This window comes from Schistocerca nitens, chromosome 5, assembly GCF_023898315.1.
Source record: "Schistocerca nitens isolate TAMUIC-IGC-003100 chromosome 5, iqSchNite1.1, whole genome shotgun sequence".
NCBI lineage: Eukaryota > Metazoa > Arthropoda > Insecta > Orthoptera > Acrididae > Schistocerca > Schistocerca nitens.
Genome location: NC_064618.1, coordinates 624,142,154 through 624,164,657, shown reverse-complemented (window position 1 = coordinate 624,164,657; position 22,504 = coordinate 624,142,154). Strand labels below are relative to the sequence as shown.

General features: G+C 40.6%; 1 protein-coding gene across 1 annotated transcript in view; it reads left to right on the top strand.

Moving 5' to 3' along the window:
• Positions 1–22,504, top strand: part of LOC126259947 (glycosyltransferase 25 family member) — an 846,623-nt gene that overhangs the window by 771,092 nt on the left and 53,027 nt on the right. The window contains exon 8 of the mRNA XM_049957050.1: positions 5,590–5,717. Within this exon, the coding sequence (XP_049813007.1) occupies positions 5,590–5,717 (128 nt within the window). The remainder of the gene's footprint in view (positions 1–5,589; positions 5,718–22,504) is intronic.

Below are 22,504 nucleotides of genomic sequence, written 5' to 3'. Positions count from 1 at the left end.
GCTGCACAAGTGTCAGTTTGACACATGATGGGCATTACTCCGCGTTGTTGGTAGAGTGTAGAGACGAGAGAGAGTTCGGTGCACAACTTTGCAGTGTTTGCCGTCCATGAGTGTTCCTCGCCTACTGTGGTGATGCAGTAGTTAGGATAATGTAAAGATTTTCGGGGTTACTTGGTTCGAATAATTTACGATTCTTCTGTAGCTGTCTGACAAAGAGTAAACTTGCTATGTTAATCTAACTAGTGGCATGATAATTTCATTGCGAGGCGTAGCCGACATCTTCATCACTTGCATAAAATCACTGCAACTTCAGTCTAATGCGTCTGTGAAGGTGTCCAAACACTTAGGTGCCATTTAAACATCTCCACTTATCTGTGCCCTGTAAATCACCAAAGGATGTGTGTGACATTACAGGCAAAAATACGCAATAAAACGTTAACAAATCGTAAATCGTGAGCCGCTATAATCAATGTCGAAGCTTCATTTTTCTTTTACAGCACAAAGGAAGCAAGCAACAGGAGCGTAAAGAAAGATGAGGGAATACGGATTACAGCAGTTGAACATTTCTGATATTGCAGTTGCTTTCACCATTTGTTATATGTTACACGTTACGTATTTAAATATAGGTGTATGTAATTAATGCAGACTTCTTTGCTATACAGCCGCTGATAAATGAAAGTTCGGTTATTTTTGTATCAGATTTTCTTGATACAAGCGACTTCTTTTCCTGCAAAATGTGGTTTGTGCAGTTTATTGTTACTGTATAATACATAATTCGTTCATTTATCGTATTCTGATTAACTGTTCAATTGTAGAAAAACTTAGATATATTTGCACTACACGTGTGCTAAGGTATTGAAACCAAGACGGAGGAACTTGCATGAAATCAATGACCAAAGTCAGCCTTTATGGAATTTTGCGATTGGAACTATGTCAATCCCCATACAACCCATGGTTTCATGTCATCCTTCGATCAGATAACAGAAACAGCTAATAACTCCTAAATGATGACCTGAAATTAGAATTATTTCGAGACAGTCACAGAGCGCGAGACGAAGCGAGTTGGTGCAGCGGTAACACACTGGACTGGTGTTTTGGCGAGGCGACGTTTCAGATTCGTTTCTAGTCACCCACGTCACGGCCGATTTCCTCCCTCATCCTTACTCGGTGGAAGCTTGTGTTCCGTTTTTAACAACGTCGTCGACAGAACGCTAAACCATTTTGCTTCCATCCCTCATTCCTTCCTTACAGAGCACGAGAGCAAAAAATTGACTGTTTATAGTCACCGGAGGCTTAGTAAAGGTTCCTTTATGAACATTTTTTCCGGGTTTGTTTATTACCCCACAATCGGTTTCTTTCTAAAGGGGAAGGTGAAAAATTATTAAGATTATCTGCCTTACTAGGCAAAACGTAGAGCCGTTTCGTTTCAACGGACAAGACTAAAACTGATCACCTGATGTTCTGTTAGAACGAAACCGGTTGTGGCACAATAAACAGCGTGAAATACATTTATGAACATAACATTCTTTTAGGTTTTTACATCTTTCTATTCAGATATATTTTATATTGTGTAAATGCTGAAAATTAACGTGAAAATTTAAGTATCGTGTGTAACACGATATATTGCAGAATGAGATATGGAAATCAGCAGTTGGAATTGTATCAGGAAATACTAAAAATATGGTTAAAATTAATTGATGACCATCCACTTCTTAATTTTTTGTGGTTTCCCGAACACAGCAAGTTTCCTCCCATGTCATCTATCACGTGACTGACTTAAATAACTGCACTGTCGTCAACGCGGTCAACTCTGTTTTTTTTTTTCAGTTTAAGGCCAATTTCTCATTCTCTCTCTTACCGTATCTCGAGTGTCGTATATGGTTATCGCTGCTTCTGCCTCTCCATTATCTCATCAGCCATTCTCCTTCCTGGTCACCACCGGCCACCAACGTCTCGCTTTCCTTCCATCTTATAGAAGACCGTGTTCTGTTCCTTCATCCTTGGAAAAGTCGATATACGCATTGCCTTTGACCACCTGTCGCCTTCCTAGATGTCGTAGCCGCAATAACAGCTTTGGTTCTGTTGCATCAACTCTCGAGCGAAGTAGCGCAGGGATTAGAGCGCTTAGGAAACTGGGTCCTCATTCAGTAGGACGACTGAGTTTCAGATCATCGTCCGGGTTTCCCTGGATTCCGTAAACCACTTAGAGTTGACAGCGGAGTAGTTAGTTTTAAAAAGACACGGCCTATTTCCTTCCCCTCTTCGTCGACGGGATGTTAAACGCTAATCCTCCTCCTTCCTTTACTTCTTTATTAACATGGTTCGTCCTCGCTCTAAATGTCAGAAAACTATCGAAAAGTCCGTCTTCAGTACCGTAGTCAGTCAGTCTCTCTCTCTCTCTCTCTCTCTCTCTCTCTCTCTCTCTCTGTGTGTGTGTGTGTGTGTGTGTGTGTTGCTGTTGCAGAGAGGTATCTTAATGCTCTTTTCCCTTTGCCTATGTCTATGTTTTCTATATTTTTATTCTTCTACTGTCAGTTTTTCGCATGTTAATCATCAGTTCCAGTTCGCTGTCAACGGGGCCGGACTATTGCTGTTACAACTGGACAGATACACTGAAGAAGTAATTCTTTATAACCTTTCTCCAGCCTTCGAAACTCTACGTTTTTGTGCGGTAAACAGGTGTCGTCTACTGAAATGGAACAAAGTTACGCAATTGACGTTCTGGTCAAGTAGACTGCGACATTCTCAAGGATGGAAACTAACAGAACTTACCCGACTTTGTGCTGGAAGAGAAGACTACATTTAAACATTCACGACAATTTAAAAATGTTTATCGTTACGCCGGGACCTGTTCTGCCTGTCCGAGGGCAGTACTCATCCAGTTTAGCGACCAGATCACCCAAACTTGAAATGTACATCACTTTAGGTCATATCAGCCATGTATAATGAGAACAATACTAAAATATCGGTACGCCCAATGAGAAGATCTAAAATGTTACACGTTGGGAGGTATCTTGTGCAGAAGTGGTTGATATCAAAGGACTTAATGGAGTGAGCAGAAAGAAACATATACCAGAATGTATTTGCCATCCACAAAATGGACAGCATTTAAAAATACACAAGGAAAACCCTTAAAGCCACAATAAACAGCAGACTGACAGCGAAGTCAAACCGTTGCCATTGAAACTGGGCATATACATTAAATAAAAGAGAAAATATATTTCCTAGAAAACACGTCTGAAAGGCTCTGTAAGCAAGGTTGACACAGAAGGAGAAAAAGGGACTGGCTGGCATTCAAGAGGATAATGTTTATAAATGTGTAAAACTTGTGTGCATGTAGTACTAATGTAGTATCGTGATGACGAAAAAAGGAAATTTGAAATTTAGGTTTCAAGGACAGTACTACCCAAGATCGGAACTTGAAAAACCACGCAAGATCGTAACTCGAAAATCGTGGAAGATCCACCAAAGGAGAATAGAGTCATTTAATATGCGATGTTGCAGAAGTACGCTACTAGTTAAATAGAAAGACATGCTGAGAATCAGGTAGAACAGGCGATAAAAAGTTATCAGGCAAAATAGGCGATAAAAAGCGTGTGTAGCAAAATCCGGCCAGAGGAAGGGATAGTACCATGGGACTTTTACGGCAGCGGGTTGCCAAATTGTGTTTTGTAGACTGTCTGAGTCCCGTAACACCCTCGTAGGAGCTTTAAACTTAAGTTATAGCTCACACCGAAGGAAGTGGGGCGAATTATAGCAGTAACAAGTGACCTACAGGATGTAGGGATGTATGCTTTCCATCTGATTGCGAGAGTACAATTATACCATTCAGCACACGTTACTTGGTATACAGTGTTCAGTGAAAGTGCTGGCTATGGGCAGCGTTCTTTGATGTGAGAGCTGCTACTAGACAGCTTTTCGCAGTGACAAGGGAGAAGTGAAGAAGTGTTGCGTTACCAAATGCCCAACTGCTATCCTTGCGAGCCCGTTATCTATTTCCTCTACAGAACCTCGAAGAACTGAACAGCACAAGTTGGCTATTGCGGTGATAAACTTAAGTGTGTTTTAATATTTCTGTTCATAACCCAAGCCAAGCAGAGCGAGTGGCAAAATAATAAAATAAAAGAGCTTGTTCCCAACTATCTGCAGTCTGTGAAAATGGGCATGAGCAGTTCAGTAATTTGTAATACACCTTATAAAAAAGACGCCTCCACTCTCACCCATCCCCGTCTATACCTTCTACTCGACCTTTCGCCAACGTCTAAATAGGGACCATCGCGGGACTTTGCAGGGAAATTAGTGTTTCGATTTTGAATTTACATTCAGATGACAGTGCTTAAGTTTGTCACTATCGTCGCTTCGAGGTCCATTGCTGTTGGATTACTTAATTAACGTGTTTTTTCCCAATTCCTGTACACTCTCGGACATCTAAAACTTTTCATTTATTGCTGAGTATTTATACAAGGTAGTCCGAAACAGTCTGAAAAGTTTAGAAGGGTATTTCAGTGTAGGTTGTGCTGGGAAATAAATGTTAAGAAAAAAGTCGATACGTTGCGCCGCTTCAGAGTTAATTGGCCTTGAATTTAGCTAAACAGACCGTAGTGCTCTCCAGTACAAGCGGCTCGCCAGAGATGGTATCGTCAAACATGTACTTCGTTTGGTTTCCTACAACCGGACAAGAGAGAGACGTGGGACGGTACTAAGAATCGAACTAAAAACAAAGGCTGAGCAGTCCTCACGCACCGTCATCTACACTATGAGAGCAACTGACACAAGTTGTATCTGACGGGCCGCTTGAATTTTTTCGCGCAACGACCTGATTGGCCAACTTTAAGTAAATCGGAGAAGTCGCATTGTATCGATTTTTTTTTCTTAACGATTATTTCTCAACACAACCTATCCTGAACCACCCTTAGAAGCTTTTCACTATTCCTGTACACCCTGTATAAATACTGGATGGCTTCGAAGCCGGAATCAGTAACCTCTTATTGTCTGTTCCAAGTAGAAACAGACTTGCATTAAAAGCAGAAGTTTTTAAAAGCGAGCATGCTGTTCATTCGTTTTTGCCTGTATGACTGTGAAATTCCATTTGTAACAAACTGCTTCAGGTAGTTCATTCCCTTCTTAATGTTTTGTATTTCCTCCTAAAACATACTGTGTCAATTACCTTTTATGGTTCATCCCTTCTTAACGTTTTATATTTCCTCCTAAAACCTACTGTATGTATTACATACTGTATTGCGGCCGTGCGTCATTTATGACGCAGTAAAGTCTTGTTGCGTGTGAAGTTTGTCTGTGGTTCACTGAAATATGTAAATTTTTATATTACTGATTGACCTTTGGTTATGGTTGATCGCTGGGATGTTTTCAGCGGGGTAAAGGGGCTCCCAGTTTTTTGTTTTTTAATGAGGAGGAGGATGGAGGGGAAATTGCATGGTCCAGCATTTGGCAAATTACTGGCGTAAACCTACAGGCTGGAAGTGGAGGATTGGAAGTATTTACAGTTCTTTTCTGGGAAAATATCGTCCCAAACAAAAAATTGAAATTTTTTGTCCATTGTGACTATGCTTGTGGTTTTTATGTTCTCAGGTGTTGGAAGGTGGTTACGAGAAAGTCATGGTGCTAGAGGATGACATTCGCTTCGAATCGTATTTTCGTCATCGAGTGGCGAACATCATGCGGGATTTGGAGGAAGAAGACATCGAATGGGACCTCATGTGAGTAGCTAGTCGCAGATAGATGATTTTACTCTTCGCTGCATTCTTAACGCTAAGTAATACCTGTTTACGTCGTGTCACTATGAATTTCTCTAATCTACTGATAATACTTCTCTTTTAACAATAGCAGCAATTGTAACTGCGTTTGTTCTAGGCGCTCAGTCCGGAACCGCGCGACTGCTACGGTCGCAGGTTCGAATCCTTCCTCGGGCGTGGATGTGTGTGATGTCCTTAGGTTAGTTAGGTTTAACAAGTTCTAAGTTCTAGGGGACTAATGACCTCAGAAGTTGAGTCCCGTAGTGCTCAGAGCCATTTGAATCATTTGTAACTGCGTTTCTTGATCGATGATAGGCGTCAGATGCACTTGTGACGTAAACCTTGTCGCAGAATTAAATTAAATACCCGTAAATTTAGCCCATTTTCAATATTATCAGCGGAAGTAATGTTGGTTTTTGAGACGTACCATTTTTCGTCTAATTTCTGCCATTCATAGTTCATACTTTTTTCTTTCTTTCTGTCTTTCTTTTTTTCCTTATTCCTTCCATTCTTCCTCCGTTTAGTTCCTGCTCCTTCTTCCTTCTCGTCCCAGTATTATTATTATTATTATTATTATTATTATTAGCATATGGACCAAATGTCACAGTGATTTCAGATTTCTTTTCCTGATCATCTTTACAGCCCTCATTCTCTCTTCGTGAGCTATTTTTCTTCCTTCAGTCCACTTAGTTTGGTAACCGTGTTGTGCTGTCCAATCTTTGTATCTGTGGAACTGCACTTCTTGTTGTAGATGGTATGCATACTCCCGCATGGTCTCTTTTGTTTCTGTAATCCAACTCTATGCTTCCTTTCCTATCTTTGTTGGTGCTATGATCTCACCGAGATGCTTGAAGTGTCTGGCCCTGTTTATTTGTCCGTATATCGTGTTTCATTTCTGAAAGTTAAATTTAACGCGAATGAACTCAGATATTCCAGAAGAGACATGCAAACCAGCTTTTCCAGCGCGTTCTTTGAGGACTTCCATCTTTTTGATTGCTGTGATTTCGCTGTCCGCGTATATCGCTGTAGTCCGTTCAAGATGAGCAGGCACCCTGAGATTTTGTTCTTCCCTAATGACTTTATCCAGTACGAGATTGAAGAGGAGTGGTGACAGTCCATCTCCTTTACGAACACTGGCCTTAATTAATGTGCGCTTTGGTATTTCTCCCATACATTTTTTTTAGATTTTTTGTCCGTGAGTGTTTGCTTGAAGAGAGTTGCTGAGTCCAGTTGCTGACATTATTATTATTATTATTATTATTATTATTATTATTATTATTTCTTTCCTTTCTCAGACGTTATGTCTGGTTAAAAATTGAAAGTGACGCGGACATTGATCAAGCGTGACTTCCTTTTAACTGTACGGTATATGTTACATAGCATTTAGGAACTTTCGGGTAATTGAACATGTATCAATAATTACAGATTTCTTTAGTTGTATGTATACGTTTGGATGCAGTTGTATTGCGTCGATGTACTGGTGTATATTGTGTGGTATGACTCCTGTAGTTCATAGTATAATTGGTATGATGTCAACTTTATCCTGATGCCACATGTCTTTGACTTCCTCAGCCAGTTGGATGTATTTTTCAATTTTTTTCTCCTGTTTTCTTCTGTATATTTGTTGTATTGGGTATGGATATTTCGATTAGTTGTCTTAATTTCTTCTTTTTATTGGTGAGTATGATGTCAGGTTTGTTATGTGGTGTTGTTTTATCTGTTATAATGGTTTTGTTCCAGTATAATTTGTATTCATCATTCTCCAGTACATTTTGTGGTGCATACTTGTATGTGGGAACATGTTGTTTTATTAGTTTATGTTGTATGGCAAGTTGTTGATGTATTATTTTTGCTACATTGTCATGCCTTCTGGGGTATTCTGTATTTGCTAGTATTGTACATCCGCTTGTGATGTGATCTACTGTTTCTATTTGTTGTTTGCAAAGTCTGCATTTATCTGTTGTGGTATTGGGATCTTTAATAATATGCTTGCTGTAATATCTGGTGTTTATTGTTTGATCCTGTATTGCAATCATGAATCCTTGTGTCTCACTGTATATATTGCCTTTTCTTAGCCATGTGTTGGATGCGTCTTGATCAATGTGTGGCTGTGTTAGATGATACGGGTGCCTGCCATGTAGTGTTTTCTTTTTCCAATTTACTTTCTTCGTATCTGTTGATATGTGATCTAAAGGGTTGTAGAAGTGGATATGAAATTGCAATGGTGTAGCCGATGTATTTATATGAGTGATTGGTTTGTGTATTTTGCTATTTTCTGCTCGTTCTATAAAGAATTTTCTTAAATTGTCTCCATGTCCATAATGTAGGTTTTTTATGTCGATAAATCCCCTTCCTCCTTCCAGATTATCGTAACTCGTAATTTTTCTGCGTCACTATCGAAGATGGTTCATCCCGCAAGTTTTAGCCCCACTCACGGTTCACGATTCTGGACTCATTCACAATTCTGGTTCAAAATGGCTCTGAGCACTATGGGACTCAACATCTTAGATCATCAGTCCCCTACAACTTAGAACTACTTAAACCTAACTAACCTAAGGACAGCACACACATCCATGCCCTAGGCAGGATTCGAACCTGCGACCGTAGCGGCCGCGCGGTTCCAGACTGTAGCGCCTAGAACCGCATGGCCACACCGGCCGGCACACAATTCTGGATTCATTCACGATTGTAGACTCAAGATTGGTCACCGAAGTATCGACTTTGTAATTGAACGATATGCATTCAAGGTTCGTCATTTGGGTTACAGATTCGGGCTTGGAGACTGGTACGGTTTCCACGTCTAACATTCGAGAGATGCGCGATGGCTTTCTGCAGCCCACCACGTGCTCCAGTGCTAGCTTACCATCCAGTTTCACATATTAAGTGTAAGGTCACGCAGTAATGATGCGAGTCAGCAGCACTGACGTGGAAATAGGCACGTTTGTTTGCTTCACTTAACTAGGACGTTAGATCGAGGACGCATAGTGAGATGATACCCTGGCCGTGGTTTGGCTATTTACTCTTCATGGATTCTTTCCCTCTTCACTTTTCAGAATTGACCAATCTCATGACCAATGCAATACTGCATTTGCTTTTCAGTTAGGTAACCCACAAGTTAATTGCAGAGGTTCTTCCATGCCTCCCTGAGGTATCCATTCCGATCCAGTATCATAAGAGACTAATTTTCAGGGATTCAGTTTCCGTCTTGCACTCATCTCCAGTATGTGAGACAATCTGATTCGTAATTTCATGTCTTGTGTTACTTTACATATAGTCAAATTTTGTGAATAAATCATGATTTCAATTAACCGCACTTTAATTCCAGTAGGTGACTATACCATTCGCTACAGGGCTACACCCAGGGGTATTAATTTAACACAAGACCTACAGTTATGATTCATTTGTCTGGGGCACCTACCTGTTTCGTTTCCCTGTGCATGCGTCATTATCGTACATGTGAACTACAGTCGGGCAATCTGCATATCAGGAGGGGACCGCTGAATTACACTGTCCAGTCACATTAATGTTACCGGCTGTCAAAAACCTGAATAGCCACCTTTTACAACATAATTACTGCGAGACGTGCAGGAGGAGAGTCAGTGAGGTTCTGAAAGGTACCAAGGATGTGGAGCCATGCCGACCCTAGTGCCGTGGCGAGCTGCGTTAGATTTCTAGGTTGAGGATCTATGGCGTTTACAGCCCGATCGAGGTGGTCCCACCGACTTCAATTGCACTTAAATTCGGGGAGTTTGGTGGCCAGGGGAGTACGGTAAACTCATCATAGTGCTCTTCTAACGACGCACGTTCACTGTCAGCTGTATGACATGTTGCATTGTCCTGCTGGTACAAGCCATCGTTCCGAGAAAAAAACAAACTGCATGTAGTGATGGAGATGATCCCCAAGGGTAGATGCATATTTTTGTTGATCTATTGTGTCTTTTAGAATGACAAAATCATACAGGGAATGCCACGAAAACGTTTTCCATATCGTAATGCTCCGTCCTCTGGCCTAGATCATTCCGACGAGTGTAGCACGGTGTTTGCTTTCAGACGTTTCACGTCATACATGCCAACAGCCATCTATCCGATGAAACACAAAACATGATTCATCTGAAAAGGCCACCTATCATCACTCAGCGGACGCCTATTTGCGGTACTGGCTTGCAAATTCCGGGCTTCGTCGCCGATGAACGGCAGCCAGATGGCTGCATGAACCAGGCACTTGCTGCGGACATCCGTATGCAGCAATGTTCGCTGAACGTTCGTTCAAGAGACATTGTTGGTAGTCCGAAACATAGTATATACCCTCCACTGCTAATGCTGCCACCTGCCACTAGCCCTCAGTGAGCGACTGTTGCACGTTAACATCGAATATAGGCAGTAGTCACATTCATGTACTGGACCATGTAATACACACATGTATGAAATTACAATGAAAAGACAACCCTTAACTGCTTATAGGCGTTGACATACGTCAACGGGGACAGATGAAAATGTGTGCCCCGACCGGGACTCGAATCCGGGATCTCCTGCTTACATGGCAGACGCTCTATCCATCTGAGCCACCGAGGACACAGAGGATAGTGCGACTGCAGGGACTCTGGCACGCCTCCCGCGACACCCACATTCTTAACGTATTGTCCCGCACTATATTCGTAGTGACCCCGCCCATTATACTCATTACTCGCGGCGCGTTGCCGATTCCTGTAATTCGGGCAATTTTTGTGCATCCGCACAGAAGAAGAAGATGGTCAAGTGGCCGGTGAGCCTTAACTATATATATACCATCAGTGACCAAGCAGCTCGTTAGAATGAAATTACAATGAAACATTGTAATTTCATTGTAACGAGCTGCTTGGTCACTGATGGTATATGTTCTTTCGGACATGTCCGAAAGAACAGATACCATCTTAGTATATACATACATGTATTTCCATAACACCAGTGGCATCTTGCAACTCAAAGCTATTACGTTTCAAGCAGCCCTCATTTTTCTCCGTGGATCTGCTTTCTTTCTTCAGTCCGTTTTGTCCCTTGTCTGGTGGTGAACTCGTTCTCTGGCAGTACTCGTCATTTGCTAATTTTTTGTCTGTGTAACTTACTGTTCAAAATATCTGATGGATTACAAGGGCCTTTTCTAAATTCTATGTGATATGCTGGATCCAGGGCCGGACGGAACCGAGCGGTTCTAGGCGCTACAATCTGGCAGTCTGGAGCCGCGCGACCGCTACGGCCGCAGGTTCGAATCCTGCCTCGGGCATGGATGTGTGTGATGTCCTTAGGTTAGTTAGGTTTAAGTAGTTCTATGTTCTAGGGGACTGGTGGCTCAAAAATGGCTCTGAGCACTATGGGACTTAACATCTGAGGTCATCAGTCCCGGGACTGATGACCTCAGATGTTAAGTCCCATAGTGCTCAGAGCAATTTTTTTTTTTTTTTGCTGGATCCAGGGTATGGTTGCAGTTATTCTTGTACGTCGCAATTTTGTGATTGAGTCTTGTTGTTGGGAGTCTGTGGACATCTACATAAAATTTCAATCGTCTTTTTGTTACGTCTACCGCGAGATTCGATATTTTTTCGCCTGTTTTTCGGAATTGTGTGTGTATCCATCTGTTGTTCTTTTGGGCCGAGTATTTTTCTTCGAATTTTGTGGTCTTCTTTTAGGAGACCTCCTAGATCATCTTTTCTGTCTAGTGTAAGCGTTTCGCTAGGTACAAGACTTAGGTGCGTTAACTTTGTTACAGTGCCTGATTTTCGTGTGTTTGATCATAAATTTGTTGCTGTAGGCGTTGTAGACATTACCGTAAGCTCTCCTAAGGTTTCACATTCGAATTTTCTGTGTAATTTTCTCTCCCGCTCTAGGTTCAATAGCTTCGCCTGAACACTTGTGAAGTATTGCACTCTCTCGATTTTTCTGTTTTTGTTATCACTTTTTGAGCAGGATTTACAGATGATGGACAAAAATTATGGAAACACCAAATTCACACTACATTTCCATGCCTAATACGGCATAGGAAACTCCTTGCCATTCAAAACAGCTTCTAGTCGTCTTGGAATTGATAAATACAGGTCTTGCATGGATTTCAAGGTAGTCTTATATCGTTATTCCTGAAAAACAGTGGAAAGTTCAGGTAACAGTGTTCGAAGACGATAGCGACTACGCACCTATATCTCTAAAGTCGACCTCAAAGGCTCAGTAATATTGCTATGATTGTGATGGCGAGGGAATATCCATCAATTCATCCTCATGCTCAGAAAACAAGTCCTGGACGATGCAAGCTGTGTGAAAAGGGGCCCTGTTGTCTTGGAACACAGCATCAGTATTGGGGAACAAACAGTATACCAAGGAGTGGACCTGATCAGCCTATATGCTCACATAAACCTTGGTAGTAATGCGACACTGCAGGGTAACCATGGCGCTTGCGGAATACCACGATATGGCTGCGCAAATCATCTCCAGAGCCTCCCATCTTTTACTCTTGGGATGTAAACTGGGCCAGAAGTTGAAAACAGTATGAAGCGAGACTCATCCGACTCAATGACTTTCTTCCATTTGTCCATAGTCCAGGTTTTATCGCTTTGGCACCAAGCTTTCTTATTAAGGGCATTTGGGTCAGTGACGAGTGGTTTGTAATTCCAGTTCACATTGCAGTTCCCAACTTATGAACTCCCTTCGTGTTGTTTTGGTGCTGACAGGGTTCGCGAGTGCGAAATTCAGTTCTGCAGTAACTTTTGTAGCTGTCACCCTCTTATTTTTCGTCACAGTCCTCTTCAACGACCGTCCATCCTGATCACTCAACACATACTTTCGTCCGCGTTGTGACTTAGCTTATGATGTTTTTCCGCTTTCCTTGTAAGCGGTATAAGTCTTCAATTTGATGTCTCTTGAAACACCAAACACTTCAAAGAACTGTGACTAACGCCCGAACAACAGGGACTTGCATGCAATGAGAATAGAAAATAGTACATTGAGAATGGCTAGCTACTAGTCGAAATCTGGATTTGCGTAATAAAATCTAAAAAAGGACAACTGACTGCTGCACTCTATAATTTATAACTCACATAACAGTCGCTGAGTGCACCCACTTTCCGAATGGAAGGTAACCTTACCAAACACATGCGCTCACATGTAGACAATACGTTCTGACTACGACTCAGACTTGCACCGTATGGAGGACGAGGATACTGCACAGGTGCCCTCCATGGTCAAATACAACAGCGCAACCAGTAGGCCTGGTTAGCAATTGCATTTATGTCCAAGTGTGATTTCTCGCGGTGTTTTCATATTTTTGTGCAACTTCTGTACTTGGCTTCTGGAAAGAATATTTGAAGGCCAACTCTTCCAGTACATTCCTTGGGAGTTTATATCTACGTAAAGAGACAGTCTCGGTCGCAAAGTTATTTTTGTTTCAGATAACGCGTTTCGCCAAGGCTTCCCCGTATTTTGAAAGGCTATCAAAATATTACATATCACCGCCTAGTGTAATACTTGGGTAGCCTTTGAAAATACGAGATAACCTTAACCGGGCGAAACGCGTTATTTGTTGTAAAAATAGCGCTGCAACTATCACTGTCTCTTTAAATAACTGTGAAAACCGGTTTCTGTACCAATCAACTCATAAAGGAATGGAATAAGCTTTATGGAGTTTCACTCTGTTTGACTGCTGTCGTCTCCTGTCTACCAGTATTGTCAGATCATTCGCGGAATCTAGGCAAGAAATTTCGATCTAATTTTTAGGTCTTCCAAGATGTATTGATATTCAGTAATTTTGATTTATAAGTTCTTTTTCCCCACCTTCGAATAACTTTGACCAAAACAGATTGAAGAGGATAGGAGACAGGCTGTCACCCTGCCAAACACCTGTTTTGATCAGCAATGGTTCTGACAACTCACCCATGAATTTTACTTTGGAGTGTGTGTGTGTGTGTGTGTGTGTGTGTGTGTGTGTGTGTGTGTGTGTGTGTGTGTGATGAGATTCAGGGCTTTCGTGCCGAGTTCTCATTCTTTGAGGATGATAAAATCGAATTGCCGATCAACTAAATCATAAGCCTTAAGTCCACATAGAAGCATATGATGGGGCTGTTCCTACCCTTTGTATTTTTACGTTGTTTCTAAATTGAATACTGTGACACGATGTGTCGTCACATATGTTTACTGGTGTATGATTCTGGTCAGATATTGCGTTTGGTTTGTGCGCACTTTGCTCCGGCTGGCAAAGTAAAGTGGCTGGTTCAGCACGTGCCTTCTGTCAGAATTTGAACTCTATGGACGTGACGTCAGATCCACCCACTAGCGAGCACGAAGAGTAGATTTACGTAATTCACATGTGCACACGTGTAGTGCAAACTGTTACAGATGTAGAAAAGCATGATACGTCACGTAAAAGAGGAGGAGTAATGATTCTGTTGGTTTGCATATATGCTCTGAAGATAATGTGTGTGGGAAGATAAAGCGCTAAGCAGTAAATAATTAATAACTTTTACAATTTTTATTACACAAGAGTGACCAATCAGTAATTTGTGGTGCTCATCAACGCCAAACGAGTGACGCATTGACGTGTTTCATAACGTAATTAATTAACTTGTGAAGGACTTTTTTATTAAACTTTTGATTCAAATCAGCACATCATTTTAACAAAGACAGCTTCACTAATGGCAAAGCAATATGTGTTAAAAAACGTGATTATGCACCAGCTACAACATTTAGTTTGTAAGACTTACATTTTTGTATTTTTAATTAATTATTTAAAATGTACATTGTTCTGCCCGTAATTCGTAACTGATTAGAGCTGCATTAATTCAGATTGCAGCAGTGGAAAGAGCAGGCAAATTCCCGTAAGATAAAGGCACCACAGATATGTCTATATTGTAATTACTGAAGGCACAGGGAGCATGAAGTGGTTTGATTACTGCTGCTAAAAGTACCTTTGCTTACAATTTAACTGTGGGACAACTACTGCACCTAGAATTAAGCATGAGAAAGCGGTTCTGGTTAAATTTTTAGAGTGTATCTGATGGCATATTCAGATTTGTTATTACACTTGTGTATGGTGATAGCATGAAGTCGTTAAACACATAAAAGCTAGAATTTTCTCGAGATGGATATGCTGAGAGCTTAAAAGGGCTGTGGCACGTTGCTCTTTCGCGCTCTTAGGACGGTTCGGTACAGGCAAGACCTGTGCTAGTCAACGTGGTGATCAGGACGCTCGTTTTCTGGTGATGGATATTTTCACGTTGTCAGTCGCGACACTGATATATTTCGCATCAGTTCAGTGGGTACATATAAATGTTCTACTGTGCTCAGGAGTCCATTTCATTTCTCCCAGTTGTTTAGGAGCACTTGGATTTTTGATCGATTCCATATTCCTAGATTTCCAGAAGGCTTTTGATACCGTTCCTCACAAGTGACTATTAATCAAATTGCGTGCGTATGGAGTATAGTCTCAGTTGTTTGACTGGATTCGTGATTTATTCTCAGAGAGGTCACAGTTCGTAGTGATAGACGGTAAATCATCGTGTAGAACAGAAGTTATACATGGCGTTCCGCAAGGTAGTGAGTGTCATAGGCCCTCTGCTGTTCCTGATTTATATAAATGATCTTGGTGGTAATCTGAGCAGCCCCCTTAGATTGTTTGCAGATTACGCTGTAATTTACCGTCTTGTAAAATCATCATGTAACCTCCCCCTCACTTATCGACCTTAATGACGGTGAAAAATTAAACCGCATGTACCTAATGGAAATTAGGGAAAAAGCAATCGTCACCGAAGTTAATCTGTCAGTAAAGAGGGAAGAAAGGGTTGCCTCTAAATGAAAGGAAAAATGCAAATGAAACTGGTGGAAATTAATTTTGAAAAGGGGTAAAGTTAATAAAGAAAGTAAATGTGCGGCCGTTACGTTAACAATTAACTAGCGGTAATTAGATATTTGAGATTTGGGGGAAATTACGGTCGCCAGTCCTAAGGACAATTACTATAGTAACTGAAAAAGAAAGGTTATTACACATAATTAGCACTAGAAGCGTGGCAACTGAAGGTTAACACGTGTAGTGTGAAAACTGAAAGTTTATCAAAAGTAATAAATTTCGCTACACTCTGACTTAATTTAGCAAAAGAATTAATAAAACGGGAAAATTGAAAGTTAATTTAGTGACTGAAATTAATAGTGAGCTTTGTTTCTGAAGCAAATCGAAATTCAGTAAAATACGGTTAGTCTTGGGCTACCTCAACAATCATTTCAAAAGCTACTTGAATCCACGCAATTTAGAAATAAGAGATTTAACTTTGAACTTGAACTAAATGGTTCTGAACAATTAACAATAGTAGAATTTAGTACGTACCAAGCTGAGCTGCAGTCACAGGTAAGCTAAAATATGCTAACAAAACTCGCACTCTTAATTTGTGCTTGTGTAATCTAAATATTGTAGTCAGCTATGAATACCTTAACTGAACTTTGAAATTAAAGCAGTGAAATCGAATGCTGCTGGCGTTTGAATTTCAACGACACTAGGGTTCATTCCGGAAAAGGAAGGGACCCTGCTTGGTAATGCAATTGGGACAATGAGCAACAAAGGTTCATGCTACGTTGCTGTAATTTAGTTATGAAAATGGAACAGTTTGAAAAGCTGAGGTCTGACATACAGTTCTAAAACTTTACGTGCTTCCAGTCTTCCTTGTTGCTTGATTGAAGGTTTGAAGCCGTCGATCGAGGAGGTGGCGACAGTCACTCATTGTCGGCCGTCGCTGTTGCAGAAGCTGGATGTTGGCGCGCCTTCTTCTCGACACGGTCACCAAGCGAAACGGGCTCTTGATGTGCGGCAGCTAATGCTTCCCGTCCGCGACACCGTGTCAGAAACTAACATAGCAAGTCGAGCGCAATTACATGCTGCCAAACCCCGAACGCGCGGCAACTCGCGGGAGCGTCACACAACACACCTGCTCCACTGCACTACTCCAGCCCGAGTCCCCTCTGCCCGCGCTCCACGCGGCCGAGTTCACACCACCAAAGATCCTAAACACTTTCGTTCTTCACACGACCTATCGATGTATTCGTTCGATAGCATAGTTTTCCCTAGGCAAGACCCAGCGTAAAATACAAATAATATTTACAAAACAAACCAGTTATACATCGACATAAATGCATAAATTTTTATATACAAATAGTAAAACAATTACAATATATAAAGAGATAGAAATGTCATATCTTCAGGTGACAAAATAAGGAAAAAATTTATAGTACAATAGGTGGAAATAGGAGGATATGCATTTCCGGCGTTACAATCAGACGATCAATTCCAATTACAAAATTATCTAGAGAGAATTTCTGTATGGTGCGAAAAATGGCAATTAGCACTAAACAAAGAAAAGTGCGAGCTCATCCACATGGGTAGTAAAAGAAATTCGATACATTTTGGATCTACGATAAATCGCACAAATCTAAGGGATGTCAATTCGACTAAATACCTAGGAATTACAATTACGAGCAACTTAAATTGGAAAGACCACATAGATAATATTGTGGGGAATGCGAAACAAAGCCTGTGCTTTGTTAGCAGAACACTTAGAAGATGCGATAAACCCACTAAAGAGACAGCCTTCATTACACTTGTGCGTCCTCTGCTGGAATATTGCTGCGCGGTATGGGATCCTTACCAGGTAGAATTGACGGAGGACATCGAAAAAGTGCAAAGAAGGACAGCTCGTTTCTTATTATCGAGCAATAGTGGCGAGAGTGTTACTAAGAAGATACGCGAGTTGGTGTGGCAGTCACTGAAACAAAGACGGATTTCTTTGCGGCGTGATCTATTTACGCAATTTCAATCACCAACTTTCTCTTCCGAATGCGTAAATATTTTGTTGACACCCACCTACGTAGGGAGAAATGATCATCATAATAAAAGAAGAGAAATCAGAGTTCGAATGGAAAGATTTAGGTGCTGCTTTTTCCCACGCGACATTCGAGAGTGGAATGGTAGAGAAATCGTATGGAAGTCGTTCGATGAACCCTCTGCCAGGCACTTAAGTGTGAATTGCAGAGGAACCCTGTAGATGTGATGTAGAAGTGAAGCCGATGTGGACTTTGGGTTATTTGCACCCACTGATTCTTAACTCAGTTCGCCAATGGAAGTATATTTTCGTCACTGATAAGCTCTTAAGGTTACTGCATTGTGTGTCGATTAGACTACCGTTTATTTGTGCCAGTGTAGAGTTTGAATTCGATTAATTTTAAATGTGGTGGCCGTCTGCGTTTCCCATCTTTCATTTATATAGTACGCTTGCCAACCACTCTATATGGGGCTCAAGCTAAAGTTTAATTCACTTAATTACGTAGATTTTATTATCAGGCTACGAAATTTTGTGTGATATTAAGAACAATAAACTTTATTTGTTCAAATTATCCGCCTGTTGTTGGAGTATATTATCTAGATTTGCTGCACCTACGATCAACCTAACGTTATTTTAAATCTCATTAGTACATGAGAGGCAGTTTTATTATTTCTTATTTTTATTTAAAGCTACAAAAACTGAGGTCATATAATCATCCTCTAAAGCGAAGTATTATCGATAAATACAACTACGCCTCGACTGTCGCAGAATTTATTCGATACATTAAAATTTATTAATTACGACGCGTTTCGGATGCTTTGCTCTATTAGAGGGTGGCATTTTAAGTTCGTTGTTCAGCAGCTCTGTTCTCGTTCTCCCAATACCGAAGATGTCGATGATTCTAGAAATAATAGAGATTTACTTACTTGTAAGTAAAAATTGTTTTCTATTTTAAACTAAATCACGCTAGTTTAAAATAACTACGCGAACATTTTACTATTTATATCCATTCAATGAATGAGGTAACTCAGTCCATTATGGAAAGAGCTGCAGCTTTTCAGTCACTAACACATTGTTAAAGGTACGGAGTAAATTCATATGATAGTGTTGTTTTGTAGATTCCGAGTTGTGTAATCGGCAGGAAAGGTTTTTATTCTTTCTCTGTGGGTATTGGTGTCCTTCTGACACATGAATGTTGCGCATTAATTGTTTAGTGCCGATGAATGTGAGGAATGTGCATAGAGAACAATGTTAAGTTCTTGTTGTTGATAGGGGGCGAGAGAAGAGTCGTTGCTGGGACGTAGCGAACTCCTTTTTAGAAGCATCGAATGGCCACCGATCTTAAAGCCCCCATATCATGCTTCTCTAGTGCCAGGTTCACCATCAGACAATGACCTGACAGCTACACAAAAGTACGAATCTAGATATGACTGTCACGGCGCATTGTTAACTCCGGCATCAAGTCATGCTTTTAGCGTTACTGAAACATATCAACAATTGCGTCAGAATTTATGTGTTGTGGTAATACTTTAATATTAGTAGAACATTCTTAAACTGGTAAATGAAAGTCTGTCACCAACATTTTTAGAGTACTCACAGTGAACCAGATGTGCAGCACATATATTGGTTGCACATAATCATTAAGAAACAGTGCTTCTGATATGTAAACTGTTTTCTTCTTTACAGTATGATTGTTTGTCTTTATTATTGTGTAGCATATTTCCAGTTTAATTATTTTCTTTTATTTATTTCATTTTTTGCTAGTGATAAACAACATTCTATTGTAGGAAGGCCGGCCGGAGTGGCCGTGCGGTTCTAGGCTAGGGTCCCGGTTTTCATCCCTGTGTTCCGGTGTCCCGAAAATTTTCTTCGGGACGCTCAAAAGTCCCGGAATTCAGTTTTTAAATACATTTCGTGAAACTTTCTCAAATTTTTGGCCTATACTAATAAGCTTAATAGCATTATGTTTGATGATTCTTCCATTGCAAAAAAGTTTAGTTCAGCAAGAACTAAAGTGTCAGCCTTAATGAAAGGAGTTATTGCTCCCCAGAGTGTAAAGGAAAGCCTTGAATACAGCAAAAAGTCTTCTTTCTACGGGATATCCACTGATGCCAGCAATCATAAGGCCACTAAAATATTTCCGTTACATGTTCAGTTTTTCGATATTAATCAGGGAATTCAGACCAAACTTTTGAAGGTGAGTTCCTACCTAATGAAACATCTGACGAAATTTCAAGATTTTGTATGAATACTATCGAAATGTTTGATGTTGAGAAAAATAAATGTGTGGCATTTTGTGGAGACAACACCAACACAAACTTTGGTGGTTTAAAAATACAAGGCAAATGCAACGTATTTACCAAATTAAAGGCAACATTGCATGAAAACACTGAAGGCATAGGGTGCCCTGCACATGTTTTACACAATAGCGTGCAGACATCTGCTGACAGTTTAAGCTGTGATGTTGAAACTATCGTCATGAAGGTATACACTTTTACATATATACTGTAAGAACAGAGAGGCTTAGGGAGTTCTGTGCTTATGTGGGAACTGAATATATGAATGTAATGTGTCACTCGAAAACTCGCTGGTTATCACTGTTTCCAGCAGTTGAAAGAGTAATCCGCCTGTTTGAACTGTTAAAAGATTTTTTTCCTAAATGATGACAAAGCCCCCAGAATATTGGTTCAGTTTTTCAGTAACCCTTTAAGTGAAGCCTACTTATGGTTCATTCACAGTCAGCATAGCACTTTGCAGCATGGGATAAAGGAAACTGAGGGAAGCACGAAAAGTGTAATAGAGGTAAATGATGTTTTGAAAAATTGTCTTGAAACTGTTTCTAAGAGGAGAGAACAGCAGTTCATTTCTTTTAATGTTAAATCTGTCCTTAAAATAGCAGAAGTATCAGAAGCAGCGGAAAGGAGTTTTAGAGAAGAAGTTAACAAGTTTTATGACACTTGTGTAGAATATCTCAGCAAGTGGAGCGCCTCATATTTACCCTCATCGCCTGTGTTTGATTGGATGTTACTGAAGAGAGTGCCAAAATGGGAAAGTGTTGAAGAGACAGTTTGTTATTTGAAGAGTAAAGAGATTGAAATCGATGATTCCATTATCTTTAATCAGTTCGGCATACTGACAAATTTTGTTGAAGAAAGTCTTCACAAGTGGAATGATGAAAAAAAAAAAACCATTGGAATGTCATGAGAAGTGGGTGAGTTTTTTTAAAAGCTGTGACTTTCTTCATCATTACTCTGAGTTGGTAATAATTGCAAGGTATTTATTTGCAATCCCAGCCCATAATACCAATGTGGAAGGAATATTTTCGTTCATGAATATCCAGTGGACTGATGAAAGAAACAGAATGGATGTGGACTTTCTTGAAGTAATCCTGCAGATCCTGTACAACTACAAAATTGATTGTGCCGAGTTTTATCACTGTGTCTCAAAGAACAAAGACATGATCAAGAAGGCTGGAGGCAGTGAAAAATACCCTTTTCTCCAAGGACAGTCAATTCCATCTACAAGTGTTCAGTAATATTAAAGCTCATGTTAATATTAATTGATTAAAAGTTGAATGGCTGTAAAATTTTGTAACGTCGTAACACACTTCTTTATTACTGTATAAGTTTATCAAATGTCATTAATTATACAGATAATCTAGATTATATCATTCTTTTGTATCCTCTTATTAGTTATAATAATCGGGTTAACAAAGTGTATCAACAAAACATTAATATTTAAAATTAAGAAACCTGGGTACATGTGGAATGATGTGTCCATTGGCACCCGGGTGAATGTGTCCCGGTTTTCACCGAAAATAGTTTTGTCACCCTATTCTAAGCGCTACAGTCTGGAACTGAGCGACCGCTACGGTCGCAGGTTCGAATCCCGCTTCGGGCATGGATGTGTGTGATGTCCTTAGGTTAGTTAGGTTTAATTAGTTCTAATTTCTAGGCCACTGATGACCTCAGAAGTTAAGTCCCATAGTGCTCAGAGCCATTTGAACCTATCGGGCGCGAAATGGAAACCAAATTGAGAATCCGGTGAAGCTGTGCACAGCTGCGTTGGGCAGTGCATCTAGTACGTTCGTCGATCGCATCACGTCACTCTTTTCAGTTCTAACAGTGAGCACGTAAAGATGCCTAGATAAATAGTGTCTCCCGCCACGTATGAGGGATATAATGCAGCCCACGTAATGTAAATATCATGCGTTTCCTTCGTCGTGACAATTCTTGGCCGCAATCTGCAGCGGCAATGAAGATGCTTCCGCAGCGTTTCCGATGGAATGTGTTGATCACCCTAATACAGCCCGTAATTGGCTGCCCCTGAGTTTCATCTTTACTCGCATGAACCTCTGACTATGAAGACAACAATATGGAACAGACAACTAGCCGCAGACTAGCGTAGAGAATTGGCGGAAAGTACAGGTGGCTGCCTTCTATGAAGAGAGTATTGGAAAGCTGGTACAGCGCTACAACAAATGTCTTAAGTCGGGCCGGCGAATATGTATGGAAGTAGCTGGAAAATGTAGTTAACTGTCGTAATTAGAAATTTTTGATTATCTCAGTGGTTTCCATTTCGGGACCGATTGGACCTTCCTTTCGGAATAGGCCTCATATATTGAGAGTCATGAGCCGTGTGAGGCACCTACCATTTGTGGCCCAAACTAAAATTCATCAGAAAGACTGTTAATAACGATTATACAGTCAATACTGATAGAGATATAATATTATTTTGGGTTGCAATAAACATATTATGGCACCTGTTTGTATAGCGGACGTGCTAGCTTGCGAGACATGGCGATGGGCCAGACCGGATCGAATCCTCATGGCGGATTAACCACCGACCAGCCAGAATGTGGCTTATAGGGGGTTTCTCATTCTCGTTTAGGCAAACTCTGGTATGGTCCTAACATCCACTTCAGGGAAT